This window comes from Diceros bicornis, chromosome 24, assembly GCF_020826845.1.
Source record: "Diceros bicornis minor isolate mBicDic1 chromosome 24, mDicBic1.mat.cur, whole genome shotgun sequence".
Lineage (NCBI taxonomy): Eukaryota > Metazoa > Chordata > Mammalia > Perissodactyla > Rhinocerotidae > Diceros > Diceros bicornis.
The window spans coordinates 18544705-18569594 of NC_080763.1; the positions used below are offsets into that span (position 1 = coordinate 18544705).

The 24890-nt window shown below is 44.5% G+C and overlaps 1 protein-coding gene across 5 annotated transcripts in view; it reads right to left on the minus strand.

Annotated features, from left to right (window-relative positions):
• SLC8A3 (solute carrier family 8 member A3) overlaps window positions 1–24890 on the minus strand; it is a 126911-nt gene that overhangs the window by 96729 nt on the left and 5292 nt on the right. For 2 of the 5 annotated variants that reach the window (XM_058567224.1, XM_058567223.1), the window contains exon 1: window positions 18919–18993. The exons of 2 other annotated variants lie outside the window; for them this stretch is intronic. Coding sequence is in view for 1 of the 3 variants with exons in the window: in XM_058567222.1 (XP_058423205.1) it covers window positions 18919–19025 (107 nt within the window). In the remaining 2 variants the exon portion in view is untranslated. Of the gene's footprint in view, window positions 1–18918; window positions 19076–24890 lie in introns of those variants that run through there. One more of the 5 variants, XM_058567222.1, reaches the window with a different exon arrangement.

Sequence of the window (24890 nt, forward strand, 5' to 3'; positions counted from 1 at the left end):
GGGAGGGCAATTCCACATAAGGCTTTTGGAGATAATGAGTGGAGAAAAATAAAACTGTCCCGTGTTACACTTTCTGAGTTCAGACTGCCTAACGTACTAGTTAACACACACGTTATATCACTGCATAGTGACAGCAGCCGTATAAGGTGTGATATACAAACCTCATTGAAAGGAGAGGAAACTGAGGGTTAAGAAGGTAAAATAACTGCCAAAGTCACACAGAAGTAGGTATCAGCGCTCTTAACTTTTGCAGAACATCGCCTTCCCCATTCCTCCCTGTGGACTGAGCTCCAGATGTGTTCATAGGCAGATGCTATGCGGGACTTAGAGCATGGATTAGGGGCAAGACAGCAAGGGATTTGTGTCATGGTGCTACCATCTCACAGCTTGGGATTCTGGGCAAATGATTTAGTGAGTCTGTGCCTCACTTTCCTCCTCTATAAAATGGGCACAGTACCTACTATTTTGCATAGGGCCTGGCAGGTAATGTAGGTATACATTACTTACTAATTCCTTCAGCCCTTTTCTTGAAAGCCCAGCTCAAGTGCACCCTCCCCCTTGATCTCTGATAGCATCAGTAAGATCTTCTCTCTGAACCCTCTATCTGCAGCACCAGGCACTTCCCACAAACTGCTTTGCATATGTTCAGGCTCCTTTCCATCTGATTACATCTCTCCCTAATTAGACCACGAGCTACTTAAGGGTGGGACCAAATTCACCTTTCTCTGTATGCTCTACAGCATCTAGTCACACACACAGCAGGGGCTCTGTTAAATCCATGCTTCTGCTGAAATACTACTCTGCTAAACAGCTGGGAAAACCTGAGCCCTAAGGAGAAGAAAGAGGATGATGATGATGATGATAATGACAATAACAACTGATTTATTGAGCTCTTACTCTGTATCAGGCATAGAACTAGGTGCTTTAAGTGTATTCTCTCATGGACTCCTTCCATTAACCCTGGCTAAGAGGGTTTGTTTGTTGCTGGGTTAGCGGGTTGGCTTTAACTAACACTTATCAAGAGCTTCCCATATGCACAAACACTGTTCAAAGTGTATTCAACATGTATCATCCCATTTTAGACTTTGCCACAAAGTCAGATAGATTCTAGTATGCCCATTTTATAGGTAGAAAAAGAGAGGCACAGACAGGTTAAATAGATTGCTCAAAGTCACGTAGCTAGAAAATAAAAGATCCAAGATTCGAATTCTTGAAAGTTGTCTCCACAGCACAGTCTTAACACCTGTGCCCCAGTGCTAACAGGTTAGGTGACTTGCCAAAGTATATGGAGCTAAGAAACGACAGTCTGGAGATTTGAACCCTCTGGCTCTAGAGCTCAGTCAGGCCCAATGTTTGGTAGCAGAAACAGGACTCCAAAGCACCTGTTCATAGATGTAGCATTTGTTTGTTTCAGTCTGTGGACCTCTTCAACAGGACAAAAGAGTTCATGGGGCCCTCTTCTAACCCTGGTATTCATCAACAGAACACACTCTCCTCAGGATTAGTGGGAAGAATGGTGAGGCTTTGGATGACACAACAAGGAAATACTCCCTAGTTTCAATGGATCATCAATCAATTAATGGATACCACCAGAAGTTAAAAGCTATAATTTTAGGACTATTACCATCCCAGAAAGTCATCCCTGATACCCTCCTCTTACAGCCCCAAGGACTCTGTACCTTTCTCAGATCAGTTCTCTCTCTTTCTCCCTGGCTGACCTCACAGTGTGACTTTCTTTCATCGTGTAATCCATTGTTCTCTCTGAAAAGGGTGCCCACCTATCTACTACTCCCAGGGTTTGTAGATCCATCTCAATGTCCCCGATAGCCTCTCTCTCACCAATGACAAGAGTCCTGCCATAGAACCCAGCTCCACAGAGCCCAGCCCAGCAACTAATGGCCAATGCAGCCCCACGTGAGCCCAGAGAGAGCCATCAGAAGGGCTAGTAACCCAAGTTGGTCTGACTCAAAACCCCACTTGAGAAGCAGATCTGATGTGTAGGGTGACATTTCAACTGATTCACGTTACTGCTATGAGCAGACAGGCTCCCAATATCTCTTGGACAATCAGCCCTGGGCTTTCTTGGGAGATGCTGTACCCTGTTCTTGCAGAATCCTTCAGAAACTCAGACTGACTGTGATCATTCAGAATCATGAGAAAGTAGGGTGGATGGATGAGGGCAGCAGTGCAGATGATCAATAGTTTATCTGAAAGGTTCTTCATTTGACCACAGGGCTCCCTGAAATATGATTTCACTTCCATACAATTATTCACGAATTTGTGTTAAACAAGGCATTCAGGCAATTTTTGCTAGAATTAGTGTAAGGCTGCATTCTTGGACACAACTAATCTTGCATAGGCTGGTTGATTTCTCTCAAAGACAAACACAGGAATGACATGAGATCTTCTCTTGGGAATCACACTTAAGTCCAGTATTGCCTTCTGATGATTGGACTGGGTAGAAATCTATTGATTTGCGAGTGGAACCTCTCCAGGAGACCTCATTCAAAAGCAATTATCTGAATGTTAGTATTTTGGTGGGGGGGTTCTTTTGTTCTTCCTCTCATTTGACTTTTTCCCCATCAAGTCTAGAGGGCAGGACTATGTCCTATGCATTGACTTGGATTAAATATAATCTAAATTCTTTTAGCTGGAATTCTTTTGCTCCCTTAAAAAAAGTCACAGTTCTAGAATTTTTCTTCAGTGGATGCAAAATTTACTCATTGCCTTTGCCTCACCAACCAAGTTTTGGTCTGGGGGCTATACTCATTTCATTATTTCATCATTGAGCATGGATATGAGCATGGATATGAGTCAGGTGTTCTCTGAGCCTCATTCTGTTCCCAGCAATCCTCCAGATAACCCCATGGGGCTCTGCAGCTCGCAGGGGCCCCACATGAGAGCTGTTGGAGACAGGTACCTACTTCTGAACAGTGGTCCCAGATCTTTGACTAAGTGGTATAAAATTACTTGCATTTGGCAGTTCCCTGTGGTTTGAAAAATTAAGTTTGGAGGGCCTAGCCCATGGGACCTGTGTAAGTGCTTATTTATGAGCTGGGAATTATTCCATGTAAACCTCATAATAATCCTATGAGGAGGTACTATCAGTCCCCGTTTTACGAATTGAGGATGTGCAAAGTTTAGGCAGTGGAGTGACTTGTCTGAGGTCACTAAGTGGAGGCGTCAAGTCTTAAACTCAGGTGTGTTTGGTTCTAGAGCTTTGCACAGAACTCTCTCCATTTGCTACTGCAAAAAGTCTGTCCACTCACAAAGGGATGGGCCTGGGAGCACCTCTGGAGCGCAGATAGGTAATCTACAGCAGTAGTTCTCAACCCTAGTTACATATTAGAATCATCTGGGATGCTTTTAAAATATACTGATGCCCGGGCCCCACCTCAGCCCAGTGAAATCAGAATCTCTGGAGGTAAGACCTGGGCATCAGGATTTTTTAAGCTCCCTGGGTAATTCTAATGGGAAGCCAGGCTGAGAACCACTCATCTACAGGAAAGAACTGACCTCCTGCCTAGGAGAGTGTTTGGATTCTAGATCCCAGAGGTGATCTGAGCTCTAACAGCTCCAATAACTTGCTGGTTCTGCTGCTGCTGCTCTTCTAGAATCCCACACCTCCTCTGTGCCCCAGAGAGCCAGCAGCTGGGGTTCTCCTATCTGGGCTCTGAAATGTAATGTGGCTGTTTTCTGTGTACACATTTCACAGCACCCAGCTGCTTACTTATCCTCTGTGAGTTCTCCCTCTGCACCCATGCCCCCTCTTACCATCCCTCCCCCACGGTTAGTCACTCCTTCTTCTGAGTTCCCATAACACCATGATCATCGTCTCATATAGTACTCACCTTCCTATATTGTCACCATGTGTTTATAAGGCTGTCTCCCCCACTGGACTGCAAGCTGCACAGTGTCTGAATCACCCCCGTATTCCTGCTATGTGACAAAGCATTTGACACAGAGAATGGACTCAAACAACGTTGGTTGAAAGAATACATTCAGATCTGAAGAGCTGGATTCTGATCTCAGAAAAATCTTTAGAGAAATCTTTCTCCTTCTGTTGCCACAGCCTCTCCTTTGCATTTACTTCCATTTGACACAAAGACTTTATACAGGCAGCAAAAACCAAACGTAATTCACCTTTCAAGATTTGACTCAAAACTTACCTCCAAAAAGAAGTCTCTTGGATTGTCTCCAGCTGATAATGATCTCTTCTAGTGAATTTTTATAGACATTACAGTCTGTATAATTCAGTTGTCAATTGCGTTCTTCTGTTTTTTTTTTAATGCTCTTAGGTTTATGGTTGTTTTTTTAATGCTCTTAGGTTTATGTTTTACCCTCCTAACAAGACTGTAAACTCCACAAATTTAGAGACTATCTCTAAGATTGTGGATCATTTTGTTGGCTCACTTGTTTGATGTCTCCTGACAAACTGGAAGCTCTTTGAGGCCTGACACTCTCTGACATTACTCTTCATGTGGCAGCACCAGGCATAGTGCTGGCACAGGTCAGGAGCTCAGCAGGACTTTGTTAAAGGAAGACACTTGGTAACCCCTTTTAGCCCAGTGCCCTGAACATACTAGATACCCACTCATCATATTTGCTGACTGGGCACGAAATGAAAAAGCATAATTCTCATTACAAGATGCGGTTCATCTGAAGCATGGATATTCTCAGATTAAACCCTATTTCAATTTCTCTTTTGCTTTTTGTAAATGCTTGATTATTTGGCTCCAAAATTAAACGAGAAGTATCAGGGAAGAATCCCTCATCCACCTCCAAATCCCTTACATATCAATTTTACACAAAGCCCCTAAACCTTCCATTCAAATCACTGTGGATTTCATACATCTCCGTTATTAAATTCAACAAATCACTGCAGAGAAAAGACAGTGGTGTCAGCTAGGTTGGTTAGCGCCTGCACACCCACACTTGCACCCAAGTGTAACTTCTAAATATGGAATCAGGTCTGCTATTTAATATCTTAATGAAGGAAATCAATGCTTTGGCCCCCTCAGTAGAGAGGCTACCCTGCTGCACCAGCTACCAGGGTCCTGCTCTTTCTTGCTGATTGATGACACATAAGGGTTCCCCGCAGATGGCAGTCTTGGTACCCAAAGATAGGCAAGCCATGTCGCCAAACAGATCACTGTTTTCTGTTTTCCTTTGGTGCAGTAAAAGTGTGGGGCAGGGGGAGAGAAGGGGGACAAAGGGAAGAAATGAGCTCACTTGCCCCAGGAATCCATTCCACCCCCCTGTCGCCCAACACGGAATCCCCAGTCCCATTTCTGGCCCCACAGCTGCCACTGCCCAGCACACACAGCTGTTGCTACTAAGCTCTAATGAGCTGCAGTTATCAGGGTAGGAAAAAGGAAAGGGTTCTCGATGTCACTAACGAGGAGGCGCAAAGACAGATGCAGAGCAAAGCTGGTTTTAAAGCAGATGAGTACAAGGAAGGAAGGAAGGCAGAGCTGGAAGACAGTGTGTCTCAAGTGTCGGAATTAGAGGCTCAGTATAAGGCGTCCTCTGGAACACTATGAATGTGTCCCAAAGTCACCACCAGCTGGGGCTGGTTGCAATCCTTCAACACAGAGAGAAGAGAGAGAGGAAAAGTCATCTTGTTTGGCGGGCCCACTGGCTGACCCAGCTCTAGCCACTTGAGCATCACCCCTTCACCGTTCTTCAAAGTATAATGGCTGCTGTGGAGGTCTCCTCATACCGGCCAGCAGAAGATCTGTAACGCCCACAATGCCATGGCTGGGAAATTCAAGCCAAACTACCTTTGGCAGGAACCTGGGTCGCAGTGAGGCCGAGGGGCTAGTCTTGTCTTCAAAAGGCTCCCCCAGCACATTTCACTTCTTAGTACAGAGTGACGGGCAAATGGATTTTTTTTTATCAGTAGTGACTCAGTTTACCTCTTTTAATGGTGTCATAGAAGAGTTGAGAATGTATTGAGGGGATGAATGCTCTCCATAGGGCCCTTGCTTCTCACCCTTGATCCCCTTGGCTCTAGCTCCTCAATCTGGTCACCGAAAAAACATTAGACAAAGATTTAAGGAAAAAAAATAACCTATCTGTTTTATATATATATTTATATGTTTGTAAAATTTGGGTCACCTGACTACACATTCCCACGTGAGGTCGACCAGGGTGATGCTCTGCCGTCTTGTTTCATCTTATACTGTAAACAAGTGCCTTTCTGCTGTCTATTTAGGGTCATGTTTTTCACATTGGGTGTTTTCTTTTTCTTGGTGAGTTTGCTGTTTAAAATGCCCCCAAGCTTAGTGCCAAAGTGCGGTCTAGTGTTCCTAAGTACAAGAAGGCCATGATGCACCTTATGGAGAAAATACGTGTGTGAGATGAGCTTCATTCAGGCATGAGCTATAGTGCTCTTGCCCATGAGTTCAATGTTAATGAATCAACAGTATATACTAAATAAGGTGTCTTTAAACAGAAACACACTTAGAACAGGTTTCTTCAGTTGATGGAAAGGATGTGACCAGAGGCTCTCAGGAACCTAACTCTGGATTTCCCCCATGAGCAATGCTTAGCATTCACTAACTCAGTGTTTACAGTGACTTTATGGAACATAACCACTGCAAATAATGGGAATTGACTATACTTTTTGGCATAATTTTGATTACTTGGCATGGTTTTTATAGTATTTCAAATCACAGAGACTGCAGAATAGATGAACAACAAAAGGAAGGGTAGGTAAGAATTTTTATGTACTTCTGTCTACCATCTGCCACTCTTTTCAACATATTTTATCTCATTTAATCGTCTTTGTAGTAACTCTATATGGCTGGTTTTATTGTCCTTTTTTTTCCAGGTAAGGAAATTGAACCTTAGAGATATTAGGCAATTTACCTGAGGTCACATAGCATGGCAGGCAGAATTCTAATATGGCCCTAAGATTCTTTCCCAGCCCCCCATACATGACGTGTATAATCCCCTCTCTCAAGTGTGAGTGGGACCTGGGAACACGGTAATGGTTATATGCCATGATTATGTTACAAGGCAGAGGTGAATGGATTTTGCAGATATAATTAGGGTCCATAATCAGCTGACTTTTAAGCCTTGACTTTAAGGAAAATTATGCTGGCTGGGCCTGACCTGATCAGGTGAGCCCTTTAAAAGAGGTGAGAGTCTCCCTCCTGCGGGCCTTGAAGAAGCAAGCAACAAGTTCTACAGCTGCACGGAAATTAATTCTGTCAACAACCACCTCAACTTGGAAAAGGTCTGCGCCCCACACCCCTAGCCTCAGATAAGACAGCAGCCCCAGCTGACACCTTGACAACAGCTAAGCTGTGCCCAGACTCTTCATCCACAGAAAATGAGAGATAATAAATCAGTGTTGTTTGTGATAACTAGTTACACAACAATAGAAAATTAACACACACAGCCAAGGAGTGACAGGGTCAGAGTTCAAGCACAGGTCCACCTGCCTCCAAAGGCTGATGCTGTTTTTCTTTATACTATGTAATACCACCCTTTGTTTGGTTTTTGGCTGTTTGCTTACTTTTTTGGTTGGCATGGAAGGAGTGCATTGGCAGAAGAGGATATGAAAGATACTCAGATACAATGGCTAAGGTCTGAGCCCTAACACAAAGGGAGTCTCTTCAGCTGTAGGTGGTGGCAGTAACTGCGATCACTAAAAAAGTGGGGAGCCTCTCAGTGTTGGGAGATGAAGGATGAGAGTGGGCAGGTATTTTATCTCCTCTTGCTCAGGAAATAGGTAGTGGGAATTGGGGGCAGCAGCATTCACACAGGGACAAGCTAAGAACCTTGGGTCCCTAGTGTTGGATGAACTCCATGAAACTGCCAACATGATTGGTTTTGACATACACAAATGGCAATTACATATGATTCAACTAGCATGTGCGAGGACAAGGCTTAACCAGTGGTTAGGAAGTGCCAGGTCAGAGACCAGAAGCAGGGAAGAAGCCAAGAGTTCTGCAGGGAAGGACTTCTTGAGTGGGAAGACACATGAAGGGGAACACTGTGGAGGCAGGAATCAAACAACTAGGTGTTCAGAACCAGGAGGAGCAACGTTAGCGATCACATTCATGCCCTAACCACAGGAAGTTTTAGTTAAGGGCTCTGCACAACTGTGGGATGGATGAACACCTAGGAAACCCAAGCCTAATATTCAAATCTCTAACTTCAATTTAGAGATATCTTGTGCTGTGAAAGGGGAAGCACGAGGCAGAGTGGTCAGGGCCGGGATGGGGTTATGACGTTGCAGGATGAGTATAAGGATCATAAATAATATATGTCACACAGCTGGTATAGTACCTGGCACATGGTAAGTACTAAGTAAATGGCAATATTATCATTTGGCACTTCATTAGATGACAAAAAGCTGCCTTGCTTACGTAAGATAAAAGCAAGGGTGAGTCATCTCCAAACACAAAGATAAAAAGGAAGTGTATGAGGCCCTGACTAGGGAAACCAGAATCAGGCTGGAAGATATTTAATTCTTTGGACACGGAACTTCGTCTTCTGGGTGGCGTGGGGGAAGGGACAGCACCTTGGACAGCACCATGGGAGCGCTGCTTCTCTTGCTGCAGATCACTTGGCCATCAAGGGCAGGGTTCAGGCTTGCGCTTCTCATCACAGAAGCCTGTGGATGGGACTCCACTCTGAAACAGGAATTGTTCTGTTTAAGCTTCCTGATCAGCACCAGGCTCTGGGGTGGGTGGTGTACCATGGGGCCTGGGAGGCAGGTCGAGTGAGAGAGGCCTCAATACCACCTGCATGCTGCTCAGAGACATGCCCAAGAGCCCTCGGGAGCTTGTACTATAATTATTGTAGTCATCCCAGAGTCCCACTTGCAAGTAATTTCACATGTAATTATCCTTGAGATAAGACAGACTTTGCCCATCCTCCTCCCAGCCTTTCTTACTCTCTCCCCTTTTACTCCTCTTCTCTCTCCATGTACCTTCTTTCTTTCTCTTCATCTCCCAAACTAATCCAGTGAAGTCCACATCAGGATGCAGAGGACTCAACCCCAAGGTGACCTTCTACCTCGGCCTGGGGCTGCTCTCTCGTTGGAGAGCAGCCTGTCATGTTCTCAGACATTGTCAAAGAAAGCCTGGATAAAGATATTTCCCTCCACCTTCCTCCAGACAAGACTTTGACTTTCTATCTTTAGATCAACTGTCTCTTCCTAAAAGCTCACTTTGGGCTCAGGGAGGGAATACAATTACTAATGGGGGGATGTGAGCAAAATGCTGGCCCACAAAGGTCAGAATGTCTGTGACACAGCCAAGATTCCATTAATTACTTAACTAATAACTAGCACACAATACACCTGATGAGTAATTTAGACTAGGCACTATATTAAATGTTTTATAGTTGTATTCAATCCTTGCAACAACATCATGAGTTAGGTACTATTATTATCCACATTATAGAGATGAGTAAAGTGGAAGGTTAGGTAACTCTCCCTAGATCACATCACCCATAAGTAGCCAAGCTGGGACTCCAAGTTGGTCTGTGTGACACCTGGTCCATGCATTTAATCACCCTGCTCTATTAGCCCCATATGTGTATATGGGCTTCTACCTGCATTGTTGCTCTCACACTCCTATTATTGGTGATTTCATTGTGCAAACAATAAAGCAAAATTCTGTTCCAGCTCCCTGACCCTCACTCAGTGTACCCTACTCACCTATCAGTGCCGCCCTCCTTTCATTACAGACAGCCATGGCTCACCTGCCCTTAGGTTGCCCACGGCATTCTCAGTCCTGCCCTAGACAGCCCTGCCTTACTTTGCAGAAGGAAGCAGGTAAAACACACCTGCATCTCAGGACCAGCTGCAAGGCACCAGGGAACACCAAAGGGAGAGCAGATCTGGAGAATGGGCCCTTGTTTTGCCTCCCCGGTCACAAGATGAAACTCTGGGCATTGTTTTCAATGGCACAGAGTTTAGCCACTGGAAGGGTGGAAAGGAGAAACAGGCATGCGGTTCACGGAGCATCAGCTGGAGCCTCTGGGCAGTTGTTTAAGAACCATCAATGGAACAGGACTAGGGGACTGGAAGATAGAAGAGAAGGCTGTTACAATAGCTGCCACAAAGGAACTAAAGCGATTTGGGTACGTGGCTTAGAGAGAGTGGCCATTTTATTTTTTTGAACCCACATCTAACTTGCAAACAGGAATTGAAAGGTTTACAATTATAGTCCATATATAACCAAGCTGTTAAATGAGCTCTGGCCTCCTTCTGCCTCAGGAGCTGTGGGTCAACATCCTGAAGACGGTTAACCCCACAGGCAGTGCTCTTCTCTCCACCAGTCCTTTGACCTTCGCGTGAGGTCCCTCCCTCACTCACTGAAGTCTAGAGGAGGCATCAGGCAGGGCTTTGGTATTCATTTCCTGTAGCTGCTGTAACAAATTGCCACAAACTTGGTGGCTTAAAACAACAGAAATTTATTCTTTCCCAGGTCTGAAGTCAAGGTGTCAGAGGTTCTGAGGGAGCATCTATTCCATGCTTCTCTCCTAGCTTCTGGTGTTTGCTGGCAATCCTTGTCATCCCTTGGCCTATAGCTGCATCACTCTGCATCTTCGTCTCTGTCACTGCGTGGCCTTCTCTGTGTGTCTTCACGTGGCCTCCTTATAAGGATGCCAGTCATTGGATCTAGCATCCACCTCAATTGAGTATAACCTCACCATAACTAATTACATCTGCAAAGCATCTATTTCCAAATAAGGTCGCATTCTGAGGTTCTGGGTGGACATGAATTTGGGGGACGGGGGCAGGGCTCTAGTCAATCCAGTACAGCTTGCCAAAGGCATTTTTGGTAGATCCCACATAACAGCAAGGAAAGGATTTCGGTTCCTCAAGAGGAGGGCTCAAGTAAACCTCGATGCAGGCGGGGAGGCAGAGGGGAGAGAACACTCTGAGCAGTGTCCATGTCAGACTGAGGCACTGCCCCAGCATCTAGAACATTTCACAGAAGTCAAGCCCAACGGAGCAAAGAAAGTCAAGCAGAGAACTAAGGCAACTTCCCCCATAGCTTAAAACAGGCACCTCCCCCCTCAAAGTGCAACATTTGAATCATCCAGTAAAATGCCAGGTAACTCAATCATCTTATACCCCCTCCCACCAAGCTAACATGGAGAACAGGTAGATGCCTTCAGTTTCCTTTCATCTCCCTTATAACCCCCAAGAGGGCTGAGGGACACCCAGGGGCTTTGGCCATGAGACAAGAATGGAGCTCTTTCAGCCTCCCCCTCCGCCAAGAACAATCTTGGGCAGGGGGGTTCATGGCAAAGAGCAGAGCAGGACAAAGTGAAGCCTCAGGTTCCCCCAAGGCGGCCCTTTCTCCTAGTGGGGATGGATTTCTGAGGCCTTTGGGGAGGTGCTGCGCAGAACTGCATCCAATCTGGGCTAAGCAGATTAGTTCCCTCCCAGTGAAAGATTCTGGCCAGCCGAGCAGGTCAGCTCCCTGCACAGTGGCAGGGGGCTGTCATTACAAGGCCCAGATAGGACATAATTACATGCTCCCTGAGGGAGCTCCTAATTGAATTACAGGGTGTCTCCTGAGCATCAAAGGCAGCCCGTGCTCAGAGGTAGCCAAGCAGCCCAGGAACAGACCCTCTGAGGAGCTGGTGCGGGGCAGGGGTCAGGCTGTGGAGGAGCTCAGGGATGCCAGAGCCCAGAGGGCTCCATGGAACTCGCTGAAACTGGGAGAGGAGAGGAGGAAGGCACTGAGAGTGGGGGTGGTGGGTGCTCCCTGGTCCTCATGCCCGAGAGGCTAGTTCCAGTCCAAGGCCCTCCTGGGCTTGCTGAACCTGGAGGTGGTTGCCAGAGAATGTCAGGAATTAGCTCTCTTCCTTCCTTCCTTCCTTCCTTCCTTCATTCCTTCCTTCCTTTCTTCTTTCCTTCCTTCCTTCCTTCCCTCCTTCCTTCCTTCCTTCTTCCTTCCCTCCCTCCCTCCTTCCCTCCTTCCTTCCTTCCTTCTTCCTTCCCTCCTTCCCTCCTTCCTTCCTTCCTTCAATAGACATATTTTGTGTCCCTATGATGTGTGAGCCACTCTGATAGACACAGGGAAGAAGAACCGGGTGCTGCTCTGGTCTGAGGACATGGCCTGTCTGGGGACCATTTACTTCTGAAGCCAATTTCTATTTGTATCTCTGTGTGCCACACCAGCCAAAGCCAATCACCCACTCTTCTTAACAAGTCCTTCTGAGTTGACTGGAGGAGGGGGTGTGCAAGTCACCTTTAATGACTCCAGACTGAATCCTGAAAAAAGGCAGGAGGCCATGCCTCTATGTGGCCACAGCCCTGGGTGGTCCCTCTCCTGTAGCAACTCTCACACATACTCCTCTTCCTCACCAGACTGGGAACACTCTGAGGACAGGGACTGTGCCTTTTCTCACTGTGCTCAGCCCACAGACTGAGCTCAACAAATGTCTGCTGATTGTATCCTGAGTGATTGACATCTGCCTCCCCGCCTCCACTCTCCTGTTGCTCCCAGCCTCAGTGATTTGGAGGGCTCTTATGGGCCCTCCAGGGCTTCAGCTGAGACCCACCTGCTCTCTCTTCTCATCACCCCTCCAACCCCTGGTCCTGGATGTCCTCAGGCACCATGGACACAGCATCAAAGGAGGGCCCCTGGATCTGAACATTTGGTCTTGAGCCAGTCTTGCCCAAGTCCCCAGGCAGCAGGCCAGAGCATCATCTGATGGTAGTTCCTGATGGTGAAGTGACACAAACAAGACTCCTCTGTGTACCAGCTTGGGCAAGGGTAGGTCTGAGCCAGAATTCAAGGGTGATGGATCCAGATTTCTGAGCTGGGCACTAAGGAGTTTATTTGGCCCCTGCCAAATTCCCTGGGCCTGGTTACCACTGAATTAAAAGGTAAGAAGCCAACTCTTGCTGTTAAGGAAGAGATGTAGGGTGTGCTCTTAGTTTCTTTCGTATGAGGAGAAGAAAGCCTGCTGCTTTCAGCTTCATGACCTTATTCCGATGCTAAAATATGTGACATAGTACAAAGAATATGTGATTTAGAATCAGAACATCTAGGTTTTGATACTTATCCTTAAAAGCTCTGTGTTCTAAGGTAAATTACTTAACATTTCTTAGACTCTGCTACCTGATCTGAAGAAAGTGATGATATTAACCCTAAAGGTATGACAAAATCCTTATACTTTTTAATGTTTTCATATAAATATTAGAAGTTTTATTAGGTAAGGAAAATAACAACAATAGTAGTCTTTCCCCAAGGTCTGAACAATGGTGAAACCCAGGTAACAAATACTGTGCCCTATATTCTGATATATTCTCCAGAGCATTCTGATCTCTCCACGGGGTCATCCTGATCAAAACAACTTTAAACAATTAGTGCCTAATATTTTCAAAGCATTTTACATCAGTTAGTTCCTTTGAAAGTCAGCCCTTGGCTGTGTTCATTCTATTCTCTCCCAACCCCCAAAACAGAAAGTATATATTCTTTCAACAGTCCACACAGGTTAATTAAAATGTCATTTCTCTCTGCTTTGGCTAGAATTATATTAACTCATTGTAGTAACACTAGTTATCTTTTGCTATATTTTATGAAAAAAATGGAGATCTAATTAATTTTCAGCTAACGATCTTCTAAAACATAGGTTCCATGAGGAGGGCAGATAATTAAAATGGCTTGTGGTAGGCAGCTGATTAGGAACCACTGGTCTACTTTATGAAATTCACTAGGTTAGCAGGGGTTCTGGAAGATTCTGGTCTGATAAGGAAATTATCTGCTTCTTGTGTCCAATGAGAATTTATGTCCCTGTGGATTCATCCGGGAAATAGAAGAAGGTTCTGTGTCATGTAGGATGGAGGAGAGAGTGATTCAGTGAGATTTTTCCCATTAGGATTGGCCCAGTACTGGAGAGACAGTGGCAACTTCATGCTAATGCACCCCAGTCAAACGGAGACTCTTAGTTTCTTTATCTCATGAAGTTCTTTCCATCTCTCATCCCAGGACTAGAGTTGGCAGGTACTTGGCCATTCCTTCTCACGCTCACACAGTTAAGCCCAGATACAGCCTCAAAAATCCTTTCCAAGATGGCCCCCTGGACAGCCACTACTAATTGACTAGAGCTGACACAAAAGAAGTCCTATTTTATACCCCAGCCTTGTGCCCTGGGAGATGGGTACCTGACAGAGTCGCCACCTGGAGATGAGAATACTCTGGTGTCTGGGGAATTCCTGGAAAGGCATCAAGTTACAGCTCCAAAGACAAAGAGGGCGTGCCTGCTGGCTCCAGCTAAGGCCAGCTGACGGGCTGTGCAGCAGTGGAGGGTGTGGTGGGGAAGGCTGTCATTCTATCTCTGGCAGGCATGAGGGGCAGGGAAGCTTTCTGTCATGGGCTGGAACACAGGCTGCTCTGGAAACCCAAACCCAGGAAGAGGCTTTGAAAGTGACTCACTAACCAAATAGTGCTCCTGAAAACGACAGCAGATTATCTTCTGATGCTAGTGTCTTGGAAAGGACAGACCAGAAGAGGGTAAACAGGGAGAAATGACCCTGGTAGCCTTAAGATTTGTGCCACTGAGCATCACCCACAAGGAATGTTTTCTGTTGTTCTGCACAGAGGCCAGTTTAACCTTGGCTGCTGAGTCTATGAATCTGATAGGGTTGGGGGCTCCAGAGGTGGCTATTTCTCCCATTCTCCAGCCTACCGCCCCAGCACAGACTACTGTAAAGTCAGTGCTTTCTCTGAGGCACTGCAAACCTTATACACTGTGTCAGTTTTGAGGTGACAGATGACTGTCTCACCTGGGACTTCCTTCTAAATGACACTGCCCACCACTTATAGACACAACTGCTTAGGTAGCTTACCATGGAATCCCCAAGGCAACTTCATTTTTCCACCCCACTATCCAGTTATGGCAGATTAACTGTCAGGTTGGTGGTGGGAAGGAGCGTGGCTCGACACAAGGCAACCAATACATATCCAGTGGCCTCTGACATGGCTAAGTTGGGAAAAAAAAGAAACCAATCAGATTCCCTCTCTTGAGAATTTGAGCTAGAAGAATAGGTAGGAGCTGAAAGCATATACGGAGAGAGGAGCCACGAGATAGGAGTGTTGGTCTATGAGGTATCATTGCAAGCCGGAAGCAATAAGGGAGGAGGCAACGGAGAGAAGCAGAGATGCCAGGAGACAGAGACCACATGGCCCAGAGGGAGAGCATCAGAAAGAGAAGGTGGTCCTTAGGGCTCCCTCAGCCTCTGATGCCTTTCTGATACCAGTTCCAGTCTGTGCTGGATCCTTACAATCCAACCTTCTTATCTTCACATACAATCAGGCAAACACTTTGTGGTGAAGGAGACAAGAGCACTATAGTGAGTGGTTTGTTTCCTGGAAGATATCAGTCTTCGTGGTATTATAGCGATGCTAGTTCTTTCTGTCCAAGTGACAGGTTTTCTTAAGGGATATTCACAGCTCCTCCTTGATCATTCACAGAAATCATAGATCAGACAGTAGACAGAAGGCAACCCAAGTACAGACGCCAACAGTGTGAAGGAGGGGGATACAGGGAATAGGATAAGAATAAAAGAGGAGACAGGACTAGAGGAAATGAGGAGGAAGGCACTGAGCGCAAGCAGGGGTGGAAACCACAGCACTAGTGTCTGCAGTGCCTGGAGCACACACAGTAGAGAAAGAAAAGATGCAGCAGAGGACGTTTAGAAGACAGCACGTGTGAGAAAAGGGTATACAAGCAGAGAGTAAGGTATGAACAGGGAAATAAAGTGAACACGTATGAAGATTACAGCCAGGGCCATGGCTAGCCCTAGTGATGGTGGCAGAGTACACCCTACACCACACAGCTCAGAAAGAGCAGGTCAGGTGGTAGAGGAGGTCACGAGGAGAAAGCACGTGGGGTACACAAAGAGAAAACCAACAGGTAGACAAATCAAGACCTAGAGCTCTGGGAAAAGACGGACTACTAGGGAGCAATGGCAGTATCAGTCATCCAGAATCCATAGTGTTTTGCAGCCATATTCTGAGTAGTAAGTTACCATCAAGATGTCACTCATTTTGAAAGCTCCAACTAAAGAACCTACAAGAGAGTAGACAGACAACACTCTGTATCATAAATAACTGGTTCTTCATGAACCCCAACCACCAAGTGATAACTGTGCTCAGGCAGGGACGGGTTAACCAGGTAGTGTCTATGCACGCTGACCCTTAGCTAGAGAGGGTAAGGACGGTGTCACATCGACAGCTGAACTTAAATATATACACATACCTAGTGATGACTCAGTTTTCAGAAAAACAAATTGTTCCATAATGAATAAGTTTCACTTTCAACTTTAACTTCTTCTCCACTTATCCAGGTAATCTCCTACTTGAGTACCTGGTAGGCGGTACAGGTGTGAATATAATTCCTATGAATGATAACTATCATGCCACCTAAGAATGTTTACCTAGTGTTTTCCTTCATGGTCAGTTAGCAAAATCCTCAAAGTATTTGATTCCTGCAAAATGCTTCTGGATTGTGCAGAATTTAAATATGGGGACTTTGCTCTATTTGCAGATCAAGGAGTTCCCTCTCTCCAACTATCAATCATACACGCTGGCTCTATGCCAGGATTTCCTATGGGTTCTGCAAGCACAACTTAGTTTCTCTTTTAAGAAACAACAAGAAAATAACACCTTGAATAAGCTGAAGACCACAGCTCTAACCTCTACTACCTTCCTCATGGAGTTGATGGGGCACAGCCAAGGGTGGAGAAGGAAGGAGTGCTCATGCACCACCCAGAGACATCTGGGAAGTTGATGAAAGACTGGGCAACAAGGAAGAGTTCTCTCCATTCACCCACCTCGCTTTGCCCAAGTATCCCTTTCTATCATTCTTGTGAGTGAATGAGGAAACTTTGACCTTAAGAATCAGAAGAGTCAAGACAAAATAAGCAAGGTCCATGGCAGGATCTCCACTGGCATCCCTTTGTTATCATCGCCTGAAGCCCCAACTAGCATCATTCCAAGCAGCGAACAGGAAAGCCTGCTTTCATGATAAGACCGTTTCGCTTCTCATTGGCCAGTCCTGTGATCATCTCCAATCACAGTGTGCCCTTCTCCTCAAGCCAACCTGACATTCTCCCTGGTGGAATCTCCAACCCTGCCTCACTGAGTTTTCTCATACCAGAGGGCAGACCAATGTGAGAAGACCAGGGGCAGGCACACGGGATGCTCTGCTGCACATGGTCCCTGACTAAGTCAGGTAGAGGGGTGTTCCTCCATCCAGTGTGGCCAGAGGCACTGCACTCCACCCTTAGACCTCAAAACAAATTCACCAGGAAGGCTCTGGATGTCCTGGAGATTTTTGCAGACATGTAAGGTTTAAGCAGACTTGGGATGCTTTATGGATCCTGGAGTTGGAATATGTCCTTTGACATAATCTTTGACAATTGCACTAATTAAGAAGAAAAGAAAAAAAATTATCAGGACGTGGGGCCTTTCTGGGCACAACATCCAAAGCTTCTGCTAAAAAGGCCACATAGCCTTTAATCACTCCTTTGGGCCCAGAAGAAGGAACAATCCTACTTGAAATGTTCCACTGTACTGCTAAGTACCCCCACTCAATAACTGGCTTAGACATGGATTCCCTTCTTCAGGACAAATCTGAGCCAAGTGCATAGCTCCACTGAATAGTTCCATGAAGCCATGGTCCTGGCAACTGACTGTTTACCAAGAGCTGGGGAGAGATCTTGTTACTGGGAGTCAGGCACTGAAGGCAGAAGAAACGAGAAAGGGAAGAATGGCAGCTAAGGGAGAGTTATCACTCCCTCCACCCCACATCCCCTCTCACAAGCTTGCAGCTTGTGACTTTTCTCAAGCACAGAAAGGACCTTGTAGAGGCAAGAAATCTTCCTTAGTGGCTGGAAAGAGACTATCCTAACACCTTGCTGAGCCAAAGAAAAAGAAAAAAAGCCTACTGTGTTTTAATCAAATTAGAGAATGTGCAAATTGTGTCCTGGATCAGTCCAGATTTTTATTGATTTTGATAGAAGGAGTCCAACGGGTTGAAACTTTACAGAGAAAGCACCCCTGGAAGAGAAGAGCCTGCATCATTTTGAAAAAATGTTATTATTTCACGGCACAAGGTCTAGACTGCAGTTTACTAGCACTGCCTAAAAGATGTCCCAGCTATGCTTGTCACTTTTTCTCAGTAAGAGATCACTAAGATAAAGGCTTTTTTTTTTTTTAATTTCTATGGGTTCAATATTTTCCTTCCCGAACAGTCTCAGAGTGAACAGAGAGATTAAAAATAGTCCATAATTTATTATTATTATTCTTAGTTAAGACATTATAGTCACATAATGCTCCTTTATCTCCAATAAACTTCCATAGCATCTTTCACCCAAGAATTCCATAGTTAACATTTTTCTGGTGGATAAAAATAAACTGGGAGAGGAAGTCAAGATGGCAGCGTAGGCAGACTCTGAACTCACATCCTCCCATGGACACAGCTAATTTACAACTACTCATGGAAAAATTACCCCTGAGACAGAACTGAAAGCTGGATAAGAGGAACTCCTGCAACAATGGACAATCCTAATTGAGGTGGAAGAGGCAGAAACTCCCTTCTGGAGAGAAAAACGCCGCCTTCACAAGCCGCAGCGCCTCACTGCTGCCTGGGAGCAGCTCACAGGTACGCAGCCTCCCTGGAGGAGCGGGGCCCTCACCCGGGGAGTGCCCCCGCTGTGGGCATTTTGTGGACCCAGCACAATCGAGACGAGTGGCATAATATCTGACTGCGCCTGCTACTAAAACATTGGGGAGTACCCCCAGAAAAGCTGCTTCACAAAGAAATTAAAACAGGCTCTTAAAGGGCCAACGCGCAAACTCACCCGTTTCAGAAAGCAACCTAAAATCACCAGAAAGGTGCACACTGCTGTGGTGAAAAGAGACTCACCTAATAGGCCCTGAGTGCATCTCGGTGAGAGGTGAGACCTCTCCAGGGACTGGGACATTGACGGCCATTGTTGTGACCTGGTGTGGGCGTGCTGACACAGACGCCATTGGAGTTCTCCCTGAGGCCTGCTAGCCCAGGGTCTGCCCCACCCGCTAGAGCACCCATTTAATCCAGCTCAGCCAGGGCGGGCAGCCCACCCTAGAGATTGGCGCCACCCAACAACAAGCCCTCAGGCAACTTGTGGGCCTGCATAGATTGGTGACTGGATTCTCTGCAGCCTGGCAACTGAGCCGACTTCAGCAGGGGCAGGGCATGCACAAGGAGCTGGTGGAGAGTGTGGGGTGGTGGTGGAGTGTGTGGGGCTCCCGCCATGGAGAGACTGGGTCCGCTTCGGGAGGTCGGGGTGCGCACACGGGGCAGGACTGTGTTGACTGTGTGTGTGGACCTGTGGGTGGCAGGGCTTGTCAGCTGCAGAAGACTTGTGCTTCTCAAAGACCCACATAGGGGGTTTGCCCCACCTTCCAAAGCCTGAAACAATTGGGTGCTCCTGTGCCTGAGGCCAGCCCCACCCAGCTGCAATCCTCAGAGAGCTGACAGGAGACCTAAAGGCTGGAGGCTTATAGCAATTGTAAGGCCCTGAGCCTAACAACCTGCCACGCTGGGGGCCTACTCACTTAAAAGAATTACTGCAACACAAATGTGGTATTAGTACTTGCAGCCAACTGTGCTGGGGCTCCCCACACCTGATAAAGAGACTGAAGGGCCCACAACAACTACAAGCAGCTGAGCATTACAACAGCTGGCCAGGAGCATAACTCGGCCTCCCTGGGTGCCTACAGGGAGAGCAAACAGGCCACAACAGAAGGACACACGTAGCCCACATAGGGGTCACCCCTGGAACATTGAGAACATTGAGGGGAGCACACCAGAAGCCTCCTAAGGCATCACTTACATAAGGTCACCTATCCAAGAGCAGGAGACGTAGCTGACCTACCTAATACGTAGACACAAGCACAGGGAAAGAGGCAAAATGAGGAGGCAAAGGAATACATTCCAAGTAAGGGAACAGGACAAAACCCCAGAAAAGGAACTAAGTGAAACAGAAATGAGCAACCTACCTGACAGAGAGTTCAAACAAAGAGTGTTAAGGATGCTCACTGATCTGGGGAGAAGAATAGATGAACTCAGTGAGAATGTCAACAAAGAAATGGAAGATATAAAAAAGAACCAATCAGAAATGAAGAATACAATACTGGAAATGAAAAATTCACTAGAGGGACTCAGAAGCAGAGTAGAGGATACAGAAGAACGGATCTGTGAGCTGGATGAAAGACTAGAAGAAATTACCCAAGCTGAACAGGTAAAAGAGAAGAGAATTAAAAAGAGTGAGGACAGTCTAATGGACCTCTGGGACAACATCAAGCGCACTAACATGCGTGTTATAGGTGTCCTGGAAGGAGAAGAGCGAGACAAAGGGACAGAGAATCTATTTCAAGAAATAATAGATGAAAACTTCCCTAACCTAAGGAAGGAAACAGACATCCAGGTACAGGAAGCACAGAGAGCCCCAAACAAGATAAACCCAAAGAAGCCCACACCAAGACACATCATAATCAAAATATCCAGAATTAAAGATAAAGAGAGAATCCTAAAAGCCACAAGAGAAAGTCAAGTTGCATACAAAGGAAACCCCATAAGGCTATCAGCTGAATTCTCAGCAGAAACCTTACAGGCTAGAAGAGAGTGACACGATATATTTAAAGTGCTAAAAGGAAAAAACTTACAGCCAAGAATACTCTACCCAGCAAGGTTATCATTCAAAATGGAAGGAGAGATCAAAAATTTCCCAGACAAGCAAAAATTAAAGGAGTTTGTCAACAAGAAACCAGTGCTACAAGAAATGTTAAAGGGACTTATTTAAGGGGAAAAGAGAAGACCACAAATAGGAAAAATTATCTGTTTCCATGATAAGAACATAATGGATACAAATGCACAAAAAAGAGGTTAGATATGATATCAAAAACATAAAAGGAGGGAGGAGGGGAGTTAAAGAGTAGAACTTTCAGACAGAGGTCAAACTAAAGAGACCATCAATTCTCTATAGAAGAAGAAAGGAACAGAGAAGGACTACTAAAACACTGAGGAAAAAAAAGTTAAAAAATGGCAGTAAGTACATACTTATCAATAGCTACTTTAAACGTCAATGGACTAAATGCTCCAATTAAAAGGCATGGGGTGGCTGATTGGATTAAAAAACAAGACCCATATATATGCTGCATACAAGAGACACACTTCAGACCTAAAGACACTCACAAACTGAAAGTGAAGGGATGGAAAAAGATACTCCACGCAAATGGCAATGAAAAGAAAGCTGGGGTAGCAGTACTCATATCAGACAAAATAGACTTTAAAACAAAAACTGTAAAAAGAGACAAAGAAGGGCATTACATAATGATCAAGGGAACAATCCAACAAGAGGATATAACACTTGTAAATATCTACGTACCCAATGTAGGTGCACCTAAATATATAAAGCAATTATTAACAGACATAAAAAGAGAAATAGACAGTAACACAAGAATAGTAGGGGACTTTAACACTCCACTTACACCAACGGATAGATCATCCAAACAGAAGATCAATAAGGAAACATTGGCCTTAAACGACACACTAGAACAGATGGACCTAGTAGATATATACAGAGCATTCCATCCAAAAACCAAAGAATACATGTTCTTTTCAAATGCACATGGAACATTCTCCAGAATTGATCACGTATTAGGCCACAAAACAAGTCTCCATAAATTTAAGAAGATTGAAATAACACCAAGCATCTTTTCCGACTACAACAGTATGAAACTAGAAATCAACTATAGGAAGAAAATCAGAAAAGCCACAAATAGACGTGGAGATTAAACAAAATGCTACTGAACAATGATGGGGTCAACGAAGAAATCAAAGAAGAAAAAAAGAAATAAAAGGGATCCAAATTGGAAAGGAAGAAGTGAAACTGTCACTATTTGCAGATGACATGATTTTATATATAGAAAACCCTAAAGAATCCACCAGAAAACTTTGAGAAGTAACAAACGAATATGGTAAAGTTGCAGGATACAAAATCAACATACAAAAATCAGTTGCATTTCTATACACCAACAACAAAGTAGCAGAAAGAGAAATTAAGAATACCATCCCATTTACAACTGCAACAAAAAGAATAAAATACCTAGGAACAAACTTAACCAAAGAGGTGAAAGATCTTTACACTGAAAACTATAAAACATTGCTGAAAGAAATTGAAGAAGACACAAAGAAATGGAAAGATATTCCATGCTCTTGAATTGGAAGAATTAACATAGTTAAGAGGTCCATACTTCCTAAAGCAATCTATAGATTCAATGCAATCCCTATCAAAGTTCCAACAACATTTTTCACAGAAATAGAACAAAGAATCCTAAAATTTATATGGAACAACAAAAGACCCCAAATAGCTAAAGGAATCCTGAGAAAAAAGAACAAAGCTGGAGGTATCACACTCACTGATTTCAAAATATACTACAAAGCTATAGTAACCAAAACAGCATGGTACTGGCACAAAAACAGACACACAGATCAATGGAATAGAATCAAAAGCCAAGAAATAAACCCACACATCTATGGACAGCTAATCTTTGACAAAGGAGCCAAGAACATACAATGGAGAAAAGAAAGTCTCTTCAACAAATGGTGTTGGGAAAACTGGATAGCCACATGCAAAAAAATGAAAGTAGACCCTTACCTTACACCATATACAAAAATTAACTCCAAATGGATTAAAGACTTGAATGTAAGACCTGAAACTATGAAACTTCTAGAAGAAAACATAGGCATTACGCTCTTCGACATCGGTCTTAGCAACATATTTTCAAGCACCATGTCTGACCGGGCAAGAGAAACAATAGAAAAAATAAACAAATGGGACTACATCAAACTAAAAAGCTTCTGCACAGCAAAGGAAACCATCAACAAAACGAAAAGACAACCTAAGAATTGGGAGAAGATATTTGCAAACCACACATCTGATAAGGGCTTAATCTCCAAAATATATAAAGAACTCATGCATCTCAACAACAAACAAACTACCAACCCAACTAAAAAATGGGCAAAAGACCTGAACAGACATTTCTCCAAAGAAGATATACAGATGGCCAACAGGCACACGAAAAGATGTTCAAAATCATTAACTATCAGGGAAATGCAAATCAAAACTACAATGAGATATCACCTCACGCCCGTCAGAATGGCTATAATTAACAAGACAGGAAACAACATATGTTGGAGAGGATGTGGAGAGAAGGGAACTCTCATACACTGCTGGTGGGAGTGCAAACTGGTGCAGCCACTATGGAAAACAGTATGGAGATTCCTCAAAAAATCAAGGATAGAACTACCATATGATCCAGCTATTCCACTGCTGGATATTTATCCAAAGAACTTGAAAACACCAATGCGTAAAGATACATGCACCCCTGTGTTCATTGCAGCGTTATTCACAATAGCCAAGACTTGGAAGCAAGCTAAGTGCCCATCAAGGGACGAATGGATAAAGAAGATGTGGGTATATATACACAATGGAATACTACTCAGCCATAAGAAACGATGAAATCCAGGCATTTGTGACAACATGGATGGACATTGAGGGTATTATGCAAAGTGAAATAAGTCAGAGGGAGAACGTCAAATACCGTATGATTTCCTTCATTAAGTAGTAGATAATAACAACAATAAACAAACACATAGAGACAGAGATTGGATTGGTAGTTACCAGAGGGGAAGGGGAGGAGGGAGGAGGGCGAAAGGGATAATTCGGCACATGTGTGTGGTGATGGGTTGTAATTGGTATTTGGGTGGTGAACATGATGTAATCTATGCAGAAATAGAAGTATAATGATGTACACCTGAAATTTATACAATGTTATAAACCAATGTTACTGCAATAAACAAAAAATTTAAAAAAATAAAATAAAATAAAATAAAATGGATATGTTCAAACCAGGAAGGAGGGACATTAAATCAGTAGCCTCTAAAAAGTCTTTTCCAACTCTTTCTATCATACCTAGCTGTGTGATCTTGGACAAGTCACTTTCCCTCTCTGAATCTCAGCTTCATAATTTGTAAAAATGGGACGTCAGATACCTTCTAGCTTTAACATCCTAATTTTGCTGGAAAATGTGTGGCACAGCTAATACTCCATTCTTCTTTGAAGGCGGCCTATGCTATTTAATTACAGTAGATCTTGGTATTTGCATATTTGACATCTGTAGCTTTGACTCTTCCCAGAGACCCCAAACATCCATGAGCTGCAATAATCTGCTATTTTGCAGAGGCGTGCTATCAGTCTGGGATACAGGAGCCAGTCACATGTTCAGTGAGAGAGATTAACATGCTGGCAGCACCCATCTCTCCGTGAGGTTTTGTTAATATCTGCAGTAGGCTCAAAGGCCATAATTCTCATCACACCTGTAGCGGTAGTCACAAAGCTGAGGGTTCTTCTAGATCATGAAGATGTCAATAGCATCCCTCTCAAACATCAAGAGTGTATTATAACATGGGTTTAAAGTAATCATGTACCTACCCCCACCAATTTCATCTGCTTCACTACCACATCCTTAATGAACGTTACTTTAAAAACTTTAGTGGCTTCACACACATAGCAAAGAGCTTTCAATCCTCTTTTATTGAACTTATCTCAACCATACCACTTCTCCCATGTGTTTTGATCTGTCTGTATACTTTGTGTTCTTTCCACCTGAGAATAAGATCCTTGAGAGCTAAAATGCCAGCTTGTCTTATTCATTTCTTTATCTCCAGTACGTAGTAATGTACCTAGTAGGTAGCAGATATTTAATAAATGTTTGTTGAATGACTGAGCATCTTCTGTGAGCAGGCACTGTGTTAAAGGTATATTTGCTTCTTATTTGTGTGTAGTACTT